Source organism: Euphorbia lathyris, chromosome 8 (genome assembly GCF_963576675.1).
Source record: "Euphorbia lathyris chromosome 8, ddEupLath1.1, whole genome shotgun sequence".
NCBI lineage: Eukaryota > Viridiplantae > Streptophyta > Magnoliopsida > Malpighiales > Euphorbiaceae > Euphorbia > Euphorbia lathyris.
Window position 1 is genome coordinate 60,637,158 of NC_088917.1, and position 17,834 is coordinate 60,654,991.

The 17,834-nt window shown below is 32.2% G+C and overlaps 3 protein-coding genes across 3 annotated transcripts; 2 read left to right on the forward strand and 1 right to left on the reverse strand.

Moving 5' to 3' along the window:
* Positions 1-2,781: 2,781 nt before the first annotated feature.
* On the forward strand, positions 2,782-4,740 carry LOC136203024 (pentatricopeptide repeat-containing protein At2g17525, mitochondrial-like). The gene has a single exon (XM_065994058.1). The coding sequence runs from the start codon at positions 2,867-2,869 to the stop codon at positions 4,718-4,720; it is 1,854 nt and encodes a 617-aa protein (XP_065850130.1). The 5' UTR covers positions 2,782-2,866; the 3' UTR covers positions 4,721-4,740.
* Positions 4,741-6,186: 1,446 nt separating this feature from the next.
* Positions 6,187-7,561, forward strand: LOC136202974 (aspartic proteinase CDR1). Its single transcript, XM_065994000.1, has one exon. The coding sequence runs from the start codon at positions 6,194-6,196 to the stop codon at positions 7,559-7,561; it is 1,368 nt and encodes a 455-aa protein (XP_065850072.1). The 5' UTR covers positions 6,187-6,193.
* A 121-nt stretch (positions 7,562-7,682) lies between these two features.
* On the reverse strand, positions 7,683-14,630 carry LOC136202975 (uncharacterized). The gene is made up of 6 exons (XM_065994001.1): positions 14,402-14,630; positions 11,377-11,474; positions 11,012-11,205; positions 10,155-10,239; positions 8,035-8,100; positions 7,683-7,949 (listed from the first exon to the last, which is right to left on the reverse strand). Exons 2-6 carry the CDS (start codon positions 11,458-11,460, stop codon positions 7,857-7,859), a joined length of 522 nt encoding a protein of 173 aa, XP_065850073.1. The 5' UTR covers positions 11,461-11,474; positions 14,402-14,630; the 3' UTR covers positions 7,683-7,856.
* Positions 14,631-17,834: the final 3,204 nt, after the last annotated feature.

The following is a 17,834-nucleotide window of genomic DNA, read 5'->3' on the forward strand; positions in this document are numbered from 1 at the left end:
AAATATAATAAAAAATATAATATATTATAACTTTAGTTATATTATTATATTTATTTATAAAAATATTATTTTATCCGTACTATATCTAAGAGTTCTACAGAATTTAAATTAATCTCTAAAATCTCTCTAATTTTCTGCATATCTATAGCTAAAAGTTCTACATAATTTAAATTAGTCCCTAAAATCTCTCTATTTCTTTGCATATCTATATATACTATAAAACAGTAACGATGGAGCCGAGATGTCACTTCCTCCTTTTTTACTGATAAAAAATATAATAAAAAATATAATATATTAACTTTAGTTATATTATTATATTTATTTATAAAAAGATTATTTTATCCGTACTATATCTAAGAGTTCTACAGAATTTAAATTAATCCCTAAAATCTCTCTAATTCTCTGCATATCTATATCTAAAAGTTCTACATAATTTAAATTAGTCCCTAAAATCCCTCTAATTCTCTACATATCTATATATAATATAAAACAGTAACGATGGAGCTGAGGTGTCACTTCCTCCTTTTTTACTGATAAAAAATATAATATATTAACTTTAATTATATTATTATATTTATTTATAAAAATATTATTTTATCCGTACTATATCTAAGAGTTCTACAGAATTTAAATTAATCCCCAAAATCTCTCTAATTCTCTGCATATCTATATCTAAAAGTTCTACATAATTTAAATTAGTCCCTAAAATCCCTCCAATTCTCTACATATCTATATATAATATAAAACAGTAACGATGGAGCTGAGGTGTCACTTCCTCCTTTTTTACTGATAAAAAATATAATATAAAATATAATATATTAACTTTAGTTATATTATTATATTTATTTATAAAAAGATTATTTTATCCGTACTATATCTAAGAGTTCTACAGAATTTAAATTAATCTCTCTAATTTTCTGCATATCTATAGCTAAAAGTTCTACATAATTTAAATTAGTCCCTAAAATCTCTCTATTTCTTTGCATATCTATATATAATATAAAACAGTAACGATGGAGCTGAGGTGTCACTTCCTCCTTTTTTATATCATTAATTGTAATTATTAATTATATTTTTATTAATATTTATATATTAAGATGAATCCGTGCATCGCACGGGTCAAAAACTAGTATATATCTATTTGGAAACTTTTAAGTCACAGACTCTATTTGCAAATGGGACAAAACACATGCATTTTTTTTTTGCAATTTGCTCTTGTTTTTTATTAAAAAAATAATAAAAAAAAATAAGTAATATATATATATATATATATATATATAATATTTTTGAAAGTAATAACTGCATATTAATCTACCCTTCCTGTTTCCCCTAGTTTCATCTCTCATCTTCTCTTAGAAGATAGGATTGGGGTTAGCTTCCCTAGGCTAATTGCTGGGTAGTTTGTTGTTATTCGTTTTTCTTTTCCTTTTTCTACCAAAAAAAAAATAACTGCATATTAATATATTATTATAAAAGTATATAAGTATATATTTAATAGTATAAATTTATTTTATATTTTTATATTAATTATTTAATTGATATTCGATCGGTTTCGGTTAACAGCGATTTTTGGAATATCGAACTGAAATCCGGTAGTTTTAAAATAAAAAATCATATACTAGTCTATTGGTTTCAGTTAACTTCTTTTTCAGTTTGGTTTTCTAATTTTTTCAACCCTAATGTCAGCATTTTTGGTGAAATTGACAAGAAAACGTTCAATTTAGCTTTACTGGTACAATGTCAAAAAGGTGTAATTTTATTAAGATACAAAGAAGTTTTATGACTTTATTAATCGGGATAAGGTACAAACAAAAAATACACTTAGTATTGACAATCACGGGTAAATTTACCCTTTAACATGTAAAATAATATAATTTTACTTCTAATATTAGCACCCAAAAGCAATTTTACCACTAATATTGACAAGTTTAGTTAATTTCAGACATCAGTAAAAAAAACATGGTATTTTTTGTTCATAATTCTACACTAGTAACATATTAATTAGTTTTGAAAAAAAAATAACATTTTTTAATATTTAATAATATAATGGTAGATGAGTATTTTTAAATTTGAAGAACCATTTAGATTTTTTTTTTGACAATTCCTATATAATTTTTTTTTTGTATGTCTTTCCATAGGTTTGTTACTAACGAGTGATAAAATGACGTATATATGAAATATAGATGCCAAAATTCATTTCCTCAAATTGACCAAACTGTCAATATTAAAAGTAAATTTACTCTTCGTTACTAGTGTTATGGATAAAATTACATAATTTAAATAAGAATAAGATGCAAAAATACCTCTAACATTTACACCTAGGGGCAATTTTACCCATAATATCTAAAATGATGTAATTTTACTCTTAACGTTGGCAGCAAAATGCAATTTTACCTCTAACATTGGCAAGTTGGGTCAATTTCAGACAGTATTATAAAGCACATATATTTTGTTTCTTATTTTGCACAAATTGCACGTAAGTTGATTCTAAAAAAAATCATATTTTTTGTGATTTAATAATAGAATTGGAGATTGAATTTTTTTTGTCCAACTCATATAATAGACAATATATTTTTTAATTTTTTTAAAAAAAATTCACATCTAATCATATGTTTATGATAAGTTACGAATGAGTAATAAAATGACTTATACGTGAAGTAAAATTATTCCTGGCTGTTAGGTATTTTTGCACCTTATCTTTAAAATTGTTTGTCCAAGATTTTTCAATTATCCCTTATTAAAATATTACTACGGTTTATGGAGGTTAAGGTGTATAGAAAATAAAATATTGATCCTCTTTTACTACTTGAAAACCTTTTGGTCATTCTCAATATAATCTTGATCCTGTTACTGGTACTGCAATTTTATGGAGATTAAGGTGTGTACAAGCTTAATCTCTCCTAAATTACATTTCATTTTCAAAGTTAGAAGCTTTTCTTCATTATCAACACCATCTCATCAACACATAATCCAGTTAATTCTAGACCAAAAATCAGTCGATCAAGCTCTACAAACCTTCAATTGGGCCTCAAACCTTCCAAATTTCACTCATTCTCAATCAACCTATCAAGCTATAATTCATAAGCTATGTACTTTCCGTCGTTTCGACATTGTACACCAGATGCTCGACGAAATGCCTCACTCAATCAACTCTTCCCCAAATGAACACATTTTTCTAACAATCATCAGGGGTCTTGGACGGGCACGAAGGATCCGAGATGCGATGAAAATTCTTGACCTGATTTCTAATTTCGGTGAGAAACCATCTCTGAAAATATTCAATTCAATTCTCAATGTTCTTGTTAAGGAAGATATTGATTTGGCTAGAAAGTTTTACAGAATCAAAATGATGGGAAGTGGTGTTCAAGGTGATGATTATACTTATGGAATTTTAATGAAAGGTCTTTGCTTAACTAACAGAATTGGAGATGGGTTTAAGCTATTGCAGGTGATGAAAACCAGAGATGTAAACCCTAATGTTGTTGTTTACAACACTTTGCTTCATGCCCTATGTAAGAATGGGAAACTCGGACGAGCAAGGAGCTTGATGAATGAGATAGAAGACCCTAATGATGTTACTTTCAACATTTTGATGTCTGCATATTGTAAAGAACACAATTTGGTACAAGCTCTTGTGATGCTTGAGAAGTGTTTCGACTCCGGATTCGTGCCGGATGTTATAACGGTTACGAAAGTGGTTGAATCTCTTTGCAATGTAGGTCGGTTATCGGAGGCCGTTGAGGTATTCGATAGAGTAGAAAGCAAGGGGGGTAAGGTTGATGTTGTTGCTCATAACACATTATTGAAGGGCTTTTGTAGCTTAGGAAAAGTGAAAGTTGGGTATGGTTTGTTGAAGGAGATGGAGAGAAAAGGATGCCTTCCTAATGTAGACACCTACAATACATTGATTTTCGGTTTTTGCAACAGCGGGATGTTCGATTCAGCTCTTGATATGTTTAATGACATGAAAACAGACGGGATTACCTGGAATTTTGATACGTACGATATGTTAATTAAGGGCTTGTTTTCCGGAGGAAGGATTGAAGATGGTTTTAAGATCCTAGAACTAATGGAGGCGGGGGAATGGAAAGCAAGTTGGACCGGTCAAATTAGTCCTTACAATAGTGTGTTATACGACCTCTACAAGAAAAATCTATCGGATGAAGCACTTGAATTTCTAATAAAGATGAGAAGTTTATTTACTAAAGCCGTTGATCGGAGTTTAAGGATATTAAACTTATGCGAAACGGGCGACATTGATGGTGCAAAGATAGTTTTTAGTGAAGGTGGAAGTCTGAACGTTCTTGTTTACGATAGCTTGATTCGTGCATTATGTGAAAAAGGGCGTCTTCGAGAAGCATTGGAGTTGATGAACGAGATGGTTGAGTGCGGTTATGTTCCTGTAGCTTCAACGTTTAATGGTCTTATTTGCGGATTTTGTGAGCAAGGGAGAGATGGGAGTGCTTTGAAGCTACTTGATGAGATGGTTAGTAGAGGCTGTTTGGTTGATAGAGGAAGTTATAGTGATGTAATTGATGTTCTTTGTAGGAAAGGAAATCTTCAAAAGGCTTCAAGTCTTTTGTTTAAAATGGTAGAAAAAGGTATAGTTCCTAATTATTTGATGTGGAGCTCATTGCTTCTTTGTCTTAGCAAAGAAGCAATTTGGTTAGAGAGTACAAAGAGTACAAAGATGTTACATTTACATGAACTATTGTTATGAATTATTGATTTTTATAGTTATCGGATCGGTCAAAGAATCGAAAAAAATAAAGAATCAAAGATTAGAGGTTCAACAGAGATCCAAACTAAAGGCTTAAACGATAGCTTTTTTTTTATCATTTTTCTGGTGCATTAAATCTTATGAGTCGTAATGAAAAATTAATAATAATTAATGAAAGGAAAATTAAAACAACGAAATTATATATATATATATATATATATAATAAAAAATTGCATCGTCTAATAAATATTAGACTTAAAATTGTACTATTTTATACGTGCATTATCCCCCAATAATCATAGAGATAAATTTATAATCATGTTTATCATATTTTACCATGTGGCTGAAAATTTCATTCTTTTATTTATGATCGTCAAACACGTGTTTGACCGGTCAAAGAACCGGAAAAGATAAAGATTAAGGATTTGAGATTCAATCTTAATTGAAAAAATATAGTAAAATATTAATAATATTAATAAAACCTATACATTAATAATATTTCTGTACTACTAATTCATGATATTTTGAAATATCGAATTAATAAACTCAATATAATTAAATTAAAAATTAAATAAAATTTAATATCTAAAATAATTAGAAAAGATATATACTTAATTATTATTATTAATATTAATAACATGTAAATATGATAAAATTACATTGTAACATATAATCACTAATTAGATGACGTTCCAATGGTAAGTCTCCATTGCTTTCACTTCATGAAGTTCTTGAATCTCACTCACTTCAAAACTATTCTTTTAAAAGTAAATACAAGTGAAATGTAACTGAACCAAACCATTCAATTGGAACTAAGTCAATCTTAACCAAACCACCCCGAAAATGTGATGGGTTCCGATTAAACCGAGTTGACCCGACTGGTCCGTTGCGGGTCTTACAACTATACTTTTATTAGTTCAAATACATAAATAATAATAGGTGCTTTTATTTTATTATTCCGAATCACAAATTGAATTTGGATATGTGTCCATACAACTTATTGACTAGTACTATAAAATTTCCTTGATCTATGAATGAATAGTGAAATGATTCAATATCAGCAATAATGTTATTTTCAATTTCGAATTTTGGTGTAGTTTTCAGGCAAAAATTCCAAGTTTGAGGACTACAAGGAAAATGTGAAGTAACTGGAAAAGCAACTATAAATTAAAAATGACAGGTTACGAATTTGATTGAACTTTGATTACTAGAGAAATTACTCATAATCTTTGTCTCTTGTTCAATATTATTACTCTAAAATTCATTCCCTTTCTCCATCTTCAATGAAAATTGTCACAATAAATAATTCTCCTTTCTCTAAAATCCATTCCCTTTCTATAAAAATATGATGCAAAATTGGAGCAAGTTTACACCCTTTTAACCACTATTCCTGCACATATAAATAAATGGCATTATTTATTTATTTCTTTTTCCATACATAGGGATGGCACAAAAGAAAACTAGATGCTCTCAATGGTAACTTCATTGTTGTCCATGGCTGCTGAATGTACTTTGGTTTCATCATTTTTTCTGGTTTTTACTACCTTAATGGTTGCCAATTTAATTGGAGCCTCTCCGGTCCAACCTAGCCGATTGGTTACCAGATTGATTCATCGGAATTCTATTTATTCCCCATATTACAACCCTAGTGAAACTGTTGCAGACTGCATAGATCGAGCTATGAAATCATCAGCAACTCGGCTTGCTCACTTGTACTCACAGGCTAACAGAGAGATCGATGTGAATGATTTTCAGCTCAATCTTCTCCCGAGTTCATCGGAACCATTGTTCTTGGTGAATTTTTCCATGGGACAACCACCTGTTCCACAGCTGAATATAATGGACACAGGCAGCAACCTCTTATGGGTACGGTGTGCTCCTTGCATAGGTTGTTCCCGACATACTAGTTCCTTGTTTGATCCCTCGAAATCTTCAACATACGGTAGCCTGTCCTGCAGAAACGTTGTTTGCCATCACGCCCCTGGTGGCAAATGTAACTGGCTGAATCAATGTGTTTACAACCAAAGTTACGTAAATGGTGTAGCATCACTAGGAATCCTTGCCACTGAACAAATCATCTTTCAGGGTTCAGATGAGGGTAATAATATCGTCTCTGAAGTAGTATTTGGATGCAGCTATGAGAACGGGAACTATAGAGATGGGCGTTTCACCGGTGTCTTTGGCCTAGGAAGTGGAATCACATCTTTGGTATCTCAAATGGGATCTAAATTTTCGTACTGCCTTGGCAACATAGCCGATCCTAACTATCGATACAACTGGCTGGTTTTAGGAGACAAAGCGAAAATGGAAGGCTACTCAACACCTCTAGAAGTAGTTAACAGCCATTACTATGTCACTCTAGAAGGCATTAGCGTAGGGGAGAAAAGACTCAATATAGGTTGCACCGGTTTTAGGAGAAGACGGTCAGGAGATGCTGTGATTATTGATTCCGGAACTGCACTAACTTGGCTGGCTGATAATTTATATTCAGCTCTTGCAAATGAAATTCGGAATCTCTTGGATGGAATTCTAACACCAGTTTGGAGAGGGTCATTTCTTTGTTACAAGGGGAGAGTGAGCCAAGACCTTACTGGGTTTCCAGTGGTAACATTTCACTTCAGAGGAGGAGCAGATCTCGAGTTAGAAAGTGAAAGCCTCTTCTATCAAGCCACACCGGACATTCTTTGCATGGCTGTGAGGCAAGTTGACAATTATGGCAATGATTTCATCGATTTCTCTGTGATTGGATTGATGGCTCAGCAGTATTATAATGTTGCTTACGATCTCTCTAACTACAAATTATTTTTCCAGAGAATTGATTGTGAACTACTTGCTGATTGAAGTAGTACAATGGTGTGGAAATCCTCTCCTCTAATGTTTAGGTTATAATAGAATTCTAATGGTAATGGTAATCAAACAGGAAATTAACCAAATCTGAGTCCTGATTGTTGGCACGTGGTAATGAAAATCATGACGGTGATTGAGACAAAAGTAAGATTATACATTAGCTAATTATGAATTTCCTCAGCTTACACTAGATTGTCCAACTTCTACTCAAAAGTGTAAAATTTCCAGGAATCTGTCATTTTAGAAGGAATACTTCTGAAAGTTGGTTTACTAGTTTGAATAGAACGACTTATCTAGTTCTTGTCCTCACAAATTTGTCTCGTGATGCTTTCTTCTCCATCTTCTCCCTCTTCTTACGAGTCTTTTCATCCTCCACACCTCCCTAATTAACAGAAAATCGTAGCACACATTAAGTAAATGGTTTTAATGCCTTAAAGATTTTAGTACTGGAAAGGAAAAAAATGTACCTCTGATCCTTGTGATAAAAATCCCCTAATGAATCCAAAAGATTGGTATGCTCCATATGCTGGTATCTGAGGAAAGCAAAAACATTGAAGAACTGCATGAAATATTAATCTAAAAAGAAGCTGCAGAAAAAACAGTTAGCGTCAATCTCAAAAAGAGTTTCAACAAAAGCCAGCTGCTAACCAACACATGCTTCAGAAAGCAGTATCATAACATTAAAGTCGAGTACAAAGTTTAGACTTGTAATCTACTGAAAAATTGGTCAACCATGATGTACTTATTCCATCATAACTACAGAATTAGAGGTCAACATATTGGAATAGTGATAATAATACAGTTATAACAAACCCAATACGAAAATGAAGCACAAGGACCCCATCAGAACATGTTATATGTCCATGATTAATTGTTTGACCTTAATATCCAGCAACGGCAGAACTTACATCATTAATTACAGAAATTATCAACAGACAACATGAAAAAGGATGCTCCTGTACCCTCAATTATCATTTGGAATTCAGGAAAGCATACCAAATAAAAAATAATACACATGTGATTACATCGAGGACGTAATTTCATATCATCTTCTTTCTAAAACCCCTTGAGCCACCAAAAGGCCTTCTAGCAAAGTGTTGGCTAATTCCCTAATTGAGTAATAACAGGTAATCTCAAGTTAAAAGTAGAAAAAAATATTCAAGCAACCTCTTCTACATTTTCTATCATGAAGGGTTACAAAAAATAGAGATAGCATCGAATGATCCCTCAAGCAATAGATGAGAGCACCAGAGAGAGACACATATATGGTATCAGATAAAAACCCAAACAGCCAAAAACAACAGAAGCTCGGTAGAATAGGAATATGATACTTTGAATTAATAGAAACTCTTCCAATAACCAGTAAGGTAATGGAAACTAGATTAGGACAGAGACAAGAAATAGAAAAGTACAATCTAATGCAGAAGGAACTCTATTCTTCTCTAGCCTAAGGAGAGAAACTCTCCTCCCAAGCCTAAAGGCCAATCCCCAAAATGAATTTCAAAAGCATCATCCTTTTTGGCTAACACATCTACATCCACCCTGTAACCTACAGTCACACATACCTCTAATATAACAAACTCCAAGTAGCAATAACCATGGGTCTTTTTATTCCTTTATTGCCCTTAATCTCTTTATACCATTCTCTATCAATATCCTTCTATTAAATTTGACAAGAATGCATGGTATCATATGGTTTGAAAACTGATATAATTCAAGATTACTAGGTAGGTTTCCTCCAAGCCAAAAATATCTAAACATATAATGGCACAAACAAACTATACCCATATTATCAAAGTGTTCTTTATTTTTATTCAATTGTTATAATCAGTTTACACTTTTGAGGTTGTTAAACCAAAGCAGATTTTTGGATTAGTTTAAGGTGCATCTAGAGCTTATACAAATATCCATGAATTGTAGGTTATCCAATATGAAAACTGAAGTGTTGGTCACCTAGAGGGTATAGAATTTTGTTGGTCACCCAATATGAAGGTATATGATAGAGAACAAGCTAATAATAATGCAAAAATATTGCACAATGCTGCTGAACCTAAAAGATGGAAAATATATGTACAGAAGAAGAATAAGGGGGAGCAGGGAAAAATGAGAAACCAGCCAAGTTGTTAGTTATTCGTAGGGTATTGAGGGCATGATGAGCTGGAGGTTCAGTTACTTTTACATTGAGCAATAGTTTGCTAGAAGAAGGCTAATTTTGTTGAAATTCTGGATCACAATGCAGGGTTGCTCTGTAGAGACAACTCCTATGGGGATTGAATCCATTCTTCTCAATTTATCATCAGTAGTAATAATAATAATAGAAGCCTATCTCTCTCTAATTTTTTTCTTTTATCTTTACTGTTTTATTGCTGCAACTATTTCTTTCCTATCAGTATAAGAGTTTAATTCCCCAATTGAAGTAATACTATGTCAACTGTGCCTCCATTTCAAGAACACTCTAGCCTGATTTGAGCACAAGCGTTCATAGCTTAGAATATAAAGGTTTCCTTATCTTGTAAAGCATATTACAAATATAGATTTTTAGTTACAGATTCAATAATACAGGAAAATTAAATGATGGGGATCTTACCACCAGGTAAGTGTACCAGAACTTATCAGAGATGATGGACATGACTTGAACAAACGTTGTAATGTAGATAACATCATGCAGATAACTGCAGAAATAGCCAACAGTGAGATATAATATTTTATGCATATACTGAAGGCTTACCACAAAGCCTCTAATTAATAAGAACAAAATTACAGAAATGACAATTCCTTAAGAGCTTCAATCGCCCCATCCAATAAAATAAGTTAAATTTAAAATAGAATAAAATAGACTAGATCTAGAAAGTAATAATATGTCCCCTTCACTACAGCAACATACCCCAGAAAAGAGAGAGAGAGAGAGAGAGAGAGATAGAGAAGAAGAAGCTACTCGGCTGAAAAGCAATGAAAACAGAAACTGCTGATCTCATCATAACATATGCGAACAGCTTGCTAATGGCTCTGTTGGCATGAATACCAAAGATAAGCCATTTCTTTTTTCATAATTATAAGGAAGTCACAATGCCCAAATATTGCAAACCTATTAGCCAATGATCCAAACATTTCTTTGTTACCACATAATAAGAATATTTGAACAGTGTGATGACTCAAGTATACAGATCGTATATAGAAACATTTGGACTCCCCTTGATGGTATCCACCTATGATGTTATTTTTTCATTAACTGCAAGCTAAAGTTTAACTAATTATGTTTGCAGAAGTTGTAACCATGAAATTCACTCCTGAAGAAGTACCTCAAAATGATCATGTCGATCTCAATTAACTGAAGTGCTAAGTGCAGAATTACCTCAACAGGAGAAAGGCCATTTATGTAAAATCAAAATCATGCCAAGTACCAACAACCATGAGTTATTAAGGAGGAAATAAAAGCTGACATACCCACAAATTCCACCTGTGCTCATATCAAATCCACCATCAAAGAGCTCTCCATCATCAGCATAAGCAGGTTTTGCCATTGCAGCAAGTTGTTGATAGGGCAAAAAGTAAGCAATAGAGGTCAAAACCAGACCAACCCAATGCTTCCATGTAAAAGAGGAGTGGAAAATCAGCATCCTCGCCAAAACGTATATAACCTAGATGCCAAAAGTGAGACCACACATCAATATATCAGAAACAGCAAGCATAACTTGATGAACAGGCAACAAGACATATATATTATACACACACACACACACAATTCAACAGAAGAAACGTTATACATTCTTGAAGAATTAGCAACTTATAGGATAAGGAGAAGTTCTTACATTGGAAGCAATAATGAGGTTTCGAATCTTTGCCATGTGACGTAAGTTCTCTTCCCTGCGCTTCTTGGCTCCCTGATTTGCCATTGCTTTCTATCTATCTGCAGAACATTTTTTTTTTTGGTATGAGAATGAAGTATAAACATATTGAATGAAATAACAAGTACATAGGAGCAATCAATTGAACCACATTGAGCATTTGGATTTGATTCACCTTCTCAGTTTTAGGTCATTTTGGAATCTCCATTTTGGGCTTAGTTTCTAGGATAGAATTCAGGGAATACAAAAAAGATTAAGGAAGAACGCACCTTGAACCCCTGAACTTTTCATGCTTTTAGCTATTGAGTCTCTAATTAATTATATAAATCATAAAAAATGCTATTGAATCCTTCTTCAACTTTTCTATGAATCATGAGCTACAATCACAGCTAAAAACAAGTCAACCATAAAAGTGCATCTGACAAGGATAAAAAGAAAAAGAACGTCTACCAATTCTTGTATCTCCCTCCCTTCTTTCTCTTACCCTCCATTATGCTTTTCAGTCACATAATACACACCACCTCTCCTCCTAGCCACAATCTCTACATTCCCATGTATAGGTGCCATAACATTCTTCAATTCTACCCATCGAAATCCTTCCTATTTTAACTGAAAATGCAAGTTCCAGTCCTCAAAAACAATAAAGCAGACCACATTCCTTCTCAATTTGTTCATTTCAGTTCTACACATCACATCAAATTCATTAGGGGTGGACAATGAATATTTTTTTTTACATTTGCATGACAACCCAACCCCCAACCCATTAAAACAAATAATCTATGGGTTGGTTGTTAAAACCAACCCAACCCATTAAATATTCAAATTGAATGAGTTGGGTTGGGTTGGATTGGAGAGTGGCAAAGGGATGCAATGGTGAGGGGTAGGAGAAGGCCTAAGCAAACGTGGAAGAGAGTGATTGAGAGTGATATGAGTTTATTGGGGATTGAGGAAAATATGGTAGTGGATAGGACGGAGTGGAGTGAGAGAATTTATGTCGCTGACACGACTTGATTTCACGGTTTCGTATCACGGTTCATGTTAGCTGACCCCGAATCATTTCGGGATTAAGGTTTTGTTGTTGTTGTTTGTTGTTGTTGTAATTCAAATGAAAATCTACAAGAGAATTATCGATCAAAATAATAACTATATAAATATATTCTTAATAAACTTAACTAAAATATCAATTAAAATAATAACTATAAATTTGTTCACTTGGATTTCAATTAATGAACTTACAAGTAATAACTATTAGTCCAAATAATGTAATGTTCTATCAAATTAAAACATAATAAGATTATACTAAGACAAACTTCAATCAAATTAAAAAGTTTTCAATCGAACATCATCGAACAACAATGCATCTTTAATTCAATCTGATGAACAAATCTGGTCACATAGAAACAATACAATATAAGCCAAACTAACATGATCTTAACAACTGTCTTCCCAGCCAAATCTGTTGTATGCAATAACACAAGATAAATATATTTTATAATTCCTCCAAATTCCTGGTGGGTTCCCACGGCTCCAAGAGTTTACATGCTTCAATTTAATTCACAATCAGAAGCCTGGAACACTACAACTAGAACATCAACTAAGACTAGAACACTAGTATGATAGTATCTAATGCAAATTCTCATAAAATTATCTCATATTAGAAACCACTCAAAAACTTCATGAACTCTTACAACTAGCAGCAACAAAATGAATAAAGTTGAATAGAAAATAAAGAACAAAGGAAAGACCAGTTAGAAGTAAGAGAAGCAAATAGAGGGTTATTGAATGTAATCGGATAAAAATAAGTGGCCATTTGGAATTTTTAAAAGTTCAAAATGCAGTTGAAGTTTTAGGCCAAATACAGTTTGTTTAAAATAAGGTAGCGAATAGAGGTGCAGGGAAGCTGCAGAATCAATGACATAAACAGCTGTATCCAGGATTTATAAACAATTACAAATTTACAATTACAATTACAAAGTTCCTTTTTAAGACCAAACTTCCCAATTAAATGTTAGTAACTTTATCTCTACATTTCTTTCAAATTGAAATGTTTCCACATGAAATGATTCCTTCTCAACATCAAAACAAGTGCACATAATTAAATATTATTTTAACTAACGAATGATTATTAGTTAGGAAAAAAAGCATCATTAGGATTCACATGTTTCTTTAATTTTTATTGATTAAGTCAATGAACTATACATTAATCAATTAAAATCGCAAGGTGTATATAAATATAAATGAATCCAATTGTTGTTTGACAGATTCTGGTAATCAAAACCATGTATTCATGTGGGAAAGCAAGAACGTTTATCTTCATCATATGTGTCCCGTTAATGTTGTGTTTGTCAACATCAGAAGCAGAAATTTCATATTCATTAGATAAAAGAGATCAATGAAGGGGAATTAGTATTATAGAGCAATTCCTAAAAGCCCATAACAAGGAAAGGGCAAAGCTAAGACTTGTCCAATTACATTCAATAACCCTCTGTTTGCTTCTCTTGCTTCTAACTGTTCTTTCCTTGTCTGCCTCTTAACGTTCAATCTATTGTCCTCTTAACAAAGTTTGGAAAATAAAGAACAATATATATCATCTCTAATAGACAGAAAGTGCTGATTAGATACAGACAAGTAACTAGCAGACTCAAAGTTAGCTTTTAGTTATAATTTAGAAGGGAATAACAAGAATGTGTTACACTCAATTACTGGTTTCAATATCACAACACTTGACAATGACACAAACAACTCAGTTAAACACATAATTCAATCTGATTAGATCAATGGGGCTCGAGTTAAACTATAAAAAGAAATCAGCAGATAAGCTGATATGACTCAGTTGGAAACAACTCTGATTATCAAATGAAAACTAATCAAGGGACGATTAATGCAATCCTATTAATTAAATCAAATGAAAACTAATCAAATGACAATTAAACCCCAATTAAATCTCAGGGAGAAGTGCTAGCAATAAGTTAGAGAATCAGAAGCTCACCTGTCAAAATTAGGGATTTCAGTCTTCAAAGGCTGAAAAGAGAAGAAATCTGCGAAGAGAGAAGGAGAGAACGCCGGAGAGTAGAAAACGGCAGATGCTTCACACGGCGAACCGAGAACGACGATTGGGTGAGGCAGCTCAAGCAAAACCGACGGACTCAGAAATTGGGCGAGGCAGAAATAAGAATTGGTTGAGCAATAGTCAAAGACCCAAACTATCAGTATGAAATGATCTCTTTCTGGACTACCCAAATTTTCAACTTTGTCTTTTTTTTTTTTTTTGGATGCAAAACTTTGTCATGTTTGGGAATTAGCTGTTAGCTGATTACATTAGCTGATTTAACTAGCTGTTGTGTAGATCTGTTTGGTAAAAATTAGCTGATTGCTAATACCGGTTTATGCAAAAAGATGAATAAGGGCATTTCTTTTTTAATACATAAAATAATTAGGGTTAAAAAAGTCCATTAATTTTAATATTGCAAAACCCTAATTGAAACTAAATTAGCGTTTTCATCCCAAAACTCTCTCTCAACCCTCTCTCTCCACCAAACACTCCAATCAGGTTTCAGTGGTCAAACCGCTAAAGTTGGTCAAAACTGCTCTTTTTATCCCAAAACACTCTTTACCAAACAGGCCTTTGTCTTTTTGCTTTTTATTCTTTACCTGGAAATTTAAGGTCCGCTTAATTAATTGTCCAGTTAAAATAAAAAATGTCAGGTTGCAATTTTTTGTTGGGCAACCTATCAAAATAGGTCGATTGATTGTTGTTTTGTGAAGAATCAATTTAGGTTTCGTATACGAAATAACACTGATATAGGTTTAGTGTTTCAAAAAAAAATATCAATTTAGACCTTGGTAACGAAATGTGATACGTCATTCAGATTATTCCGTTCAATTCTAATTTCTCTCTGCATGTAACGGATTAATATAAGTGACATGTCACGTTCCGTTATCGATGCCTAAATTGGTACTTTTTTAACATTAAATTTATATTAATACTATTTTGTATATAGAACACATATTAATACTTTTCTAAAAACCTTAAAACTATTTTGGTTTTTTTTAAGACAATTTAGTTAGTGAAGGTGGCTGAATTTATAAAAATAAATTTTAAATAGAATTATCTCACTTATGAGTTAGGTTGTGCATACTTTGTTTTTGAAAGGTAAGCCTTATTTTATTTGGATGGTCGAATCATCCAATGGTGGAAAAAAATGCAAAACGCATTTGGTCCTTGATCTATCTAAAATTTATGTGTTTAGCCCTTGACCTATTATTTGATTACATTTGACCCCTCACCTATCCGAATTGGTAAAATCTCACCTAAAATGAATGGAAGGTTAACTGAGATTGATCTGTTACCACAAAGACAATATATTGTGCCATTAGTAAAAATTACAAAACCTTATTGAGTCTAAAATGATATTTTACATCACAACCCCAATTGAGTCTTCGTCTTCCTTTTTTTCCCGGCTTCTCTTATGCGATTCCTTCAAACCCCCTTCCAACTCAAAGTTCTGCCATATAATCGAAGCAGCAGCTCCCGTTTCATGTAGCTCCGGTGATAGCGGCTGCTTCAACCGCGACGCCGTAAAAATTACTATCGGTTTGGACTGTCGGTGGTGCTGCAGGTATGGTGTTGCCTGCAAATGCTTTTTGGATTATACCACAAACTGCAGCAACGCCGACGGCAAGTGCAAATTCTAGCGGCGGGGGAAAAGTCAGATGCTAAGGGATTTTGCATTAGAGATATATAATAAGCAAGAATTGTAGTTAATGGGCAACCCTTTTCTAACCAACAATCTAATAAGCATGTATTGAAATTGCAATTCCTCCATTTTTAAAGATTATTAGGTTTTAATTTTGTAGAATTGTAATTTTATAAAATTTGTTTCTTCTTTATCAGAATAACAAATCTCACTCTGCTTAGGGCCAACGGCTGAAAGTGAACAGAAAAGCGTGAAAAAGAGGACATGATTCGAACCTATAGTATACATAGTATAACTACGTGTCCTTAGCCTTGGTATGACTAAGACATCCACAATCAAGGCAAGGAGAAAACCAATTCCCAGATTATCGCCATTAACTTTCTTCTTTCTTCTTCCGATTACAGGAAACCACAAGAAATCATAATATATATATATGATTTGAAGGAATCGAAGAGAAATCTAGAAAGAAAGAATTGCAGAAAAGAACTGAAGTGGTTGCAGAATCGAAGATGAAGACGGAGAATTAGGATGTAAAATATCGTTTTAGACTTAAATAGGTTTTGAAATTTTTACTAATATCACAATAGATCGGGTATATGGTAACTGAATCAATCTCAGTTAATTTTTCACCCATTTTGGGTGTGATTTTACTAATTCGGATAGGTGATGGGTTAAATGTGGCCAAATAATAGGTTAGGGTTCAAATACACAAATTTGAAATATGTTATGAGCCAAATGATACGTTCAAAGTAAACCTTACTTTGTTAAAAACAAAATAAGCACAGAAAGCACCCTCACTTCACTTATATATCTAATTTACATACATAGTTAGGTGCTGTTTGATAAAACTGAAAATTAAGTGCTGAAAAAATAAGTACTGAATTTTAAGTGCTGAATATTATAAGTGCTGAACTTATTGAATGATTTAATTTTTAAAAATGTATGAGTTGATAATGTTTAACTTAAAATGATAAGTTAAATATTTTGACTTATCAAAATAAGTGGTTTTTAATTTAATTAACTAATTTAAGTGGAGGAAAAACAATGGTTATCAAACGCACTTAAATTAAATAAGTGCTTAACATTTTAATTTAAGCAATTAAGTGCTTTATCAAACAAGTCCTTACTCTTTGATCAAGTGATACTTTGTTTCCGTTTTTTTAAAATTATTATTTACTTTTTAAAAATTCTAAACAAAGGATAAAAAGTGTTTGATAATGGAAAAATCAACTCAGTTATCTATAAGTAATATCAAATAAAAAAAAAAGCTAACATGAACATATGAAAGAAAGACGAAATTTTTTTAAAATGAAAAATTATAAATAAATACAATTTCATTCTATTTTTTTAATATTATTATTATGTTGTTTTTATAGATAATGTGTTGACTACACTTTTTATCTTGTGTATTCAAAATACTTTTTTCTTTTTCTTTCTTTTTTCTTCACCATTATTATCATTTTCTTCTTTCTTATGTTTTTTTTTTATATTTTTCTTTACCATTGGTGTTTTTTATTATTATTACTATTTTATTGTTTCACTTTGCAATGCTTTATTATTATTAGCGATAAGGAGTAAAAATCTCCTAATGTTTACGGTCCTGAGTAATTATACTATTAACGTTTAAAATGGTGTAATTTTACCTTTACATTGACCGTTAAGAGCAATTTTACCTCTAACGTTGGCAAGTTTGGTCAATTTTAGACATCATTATAAAACATAAAT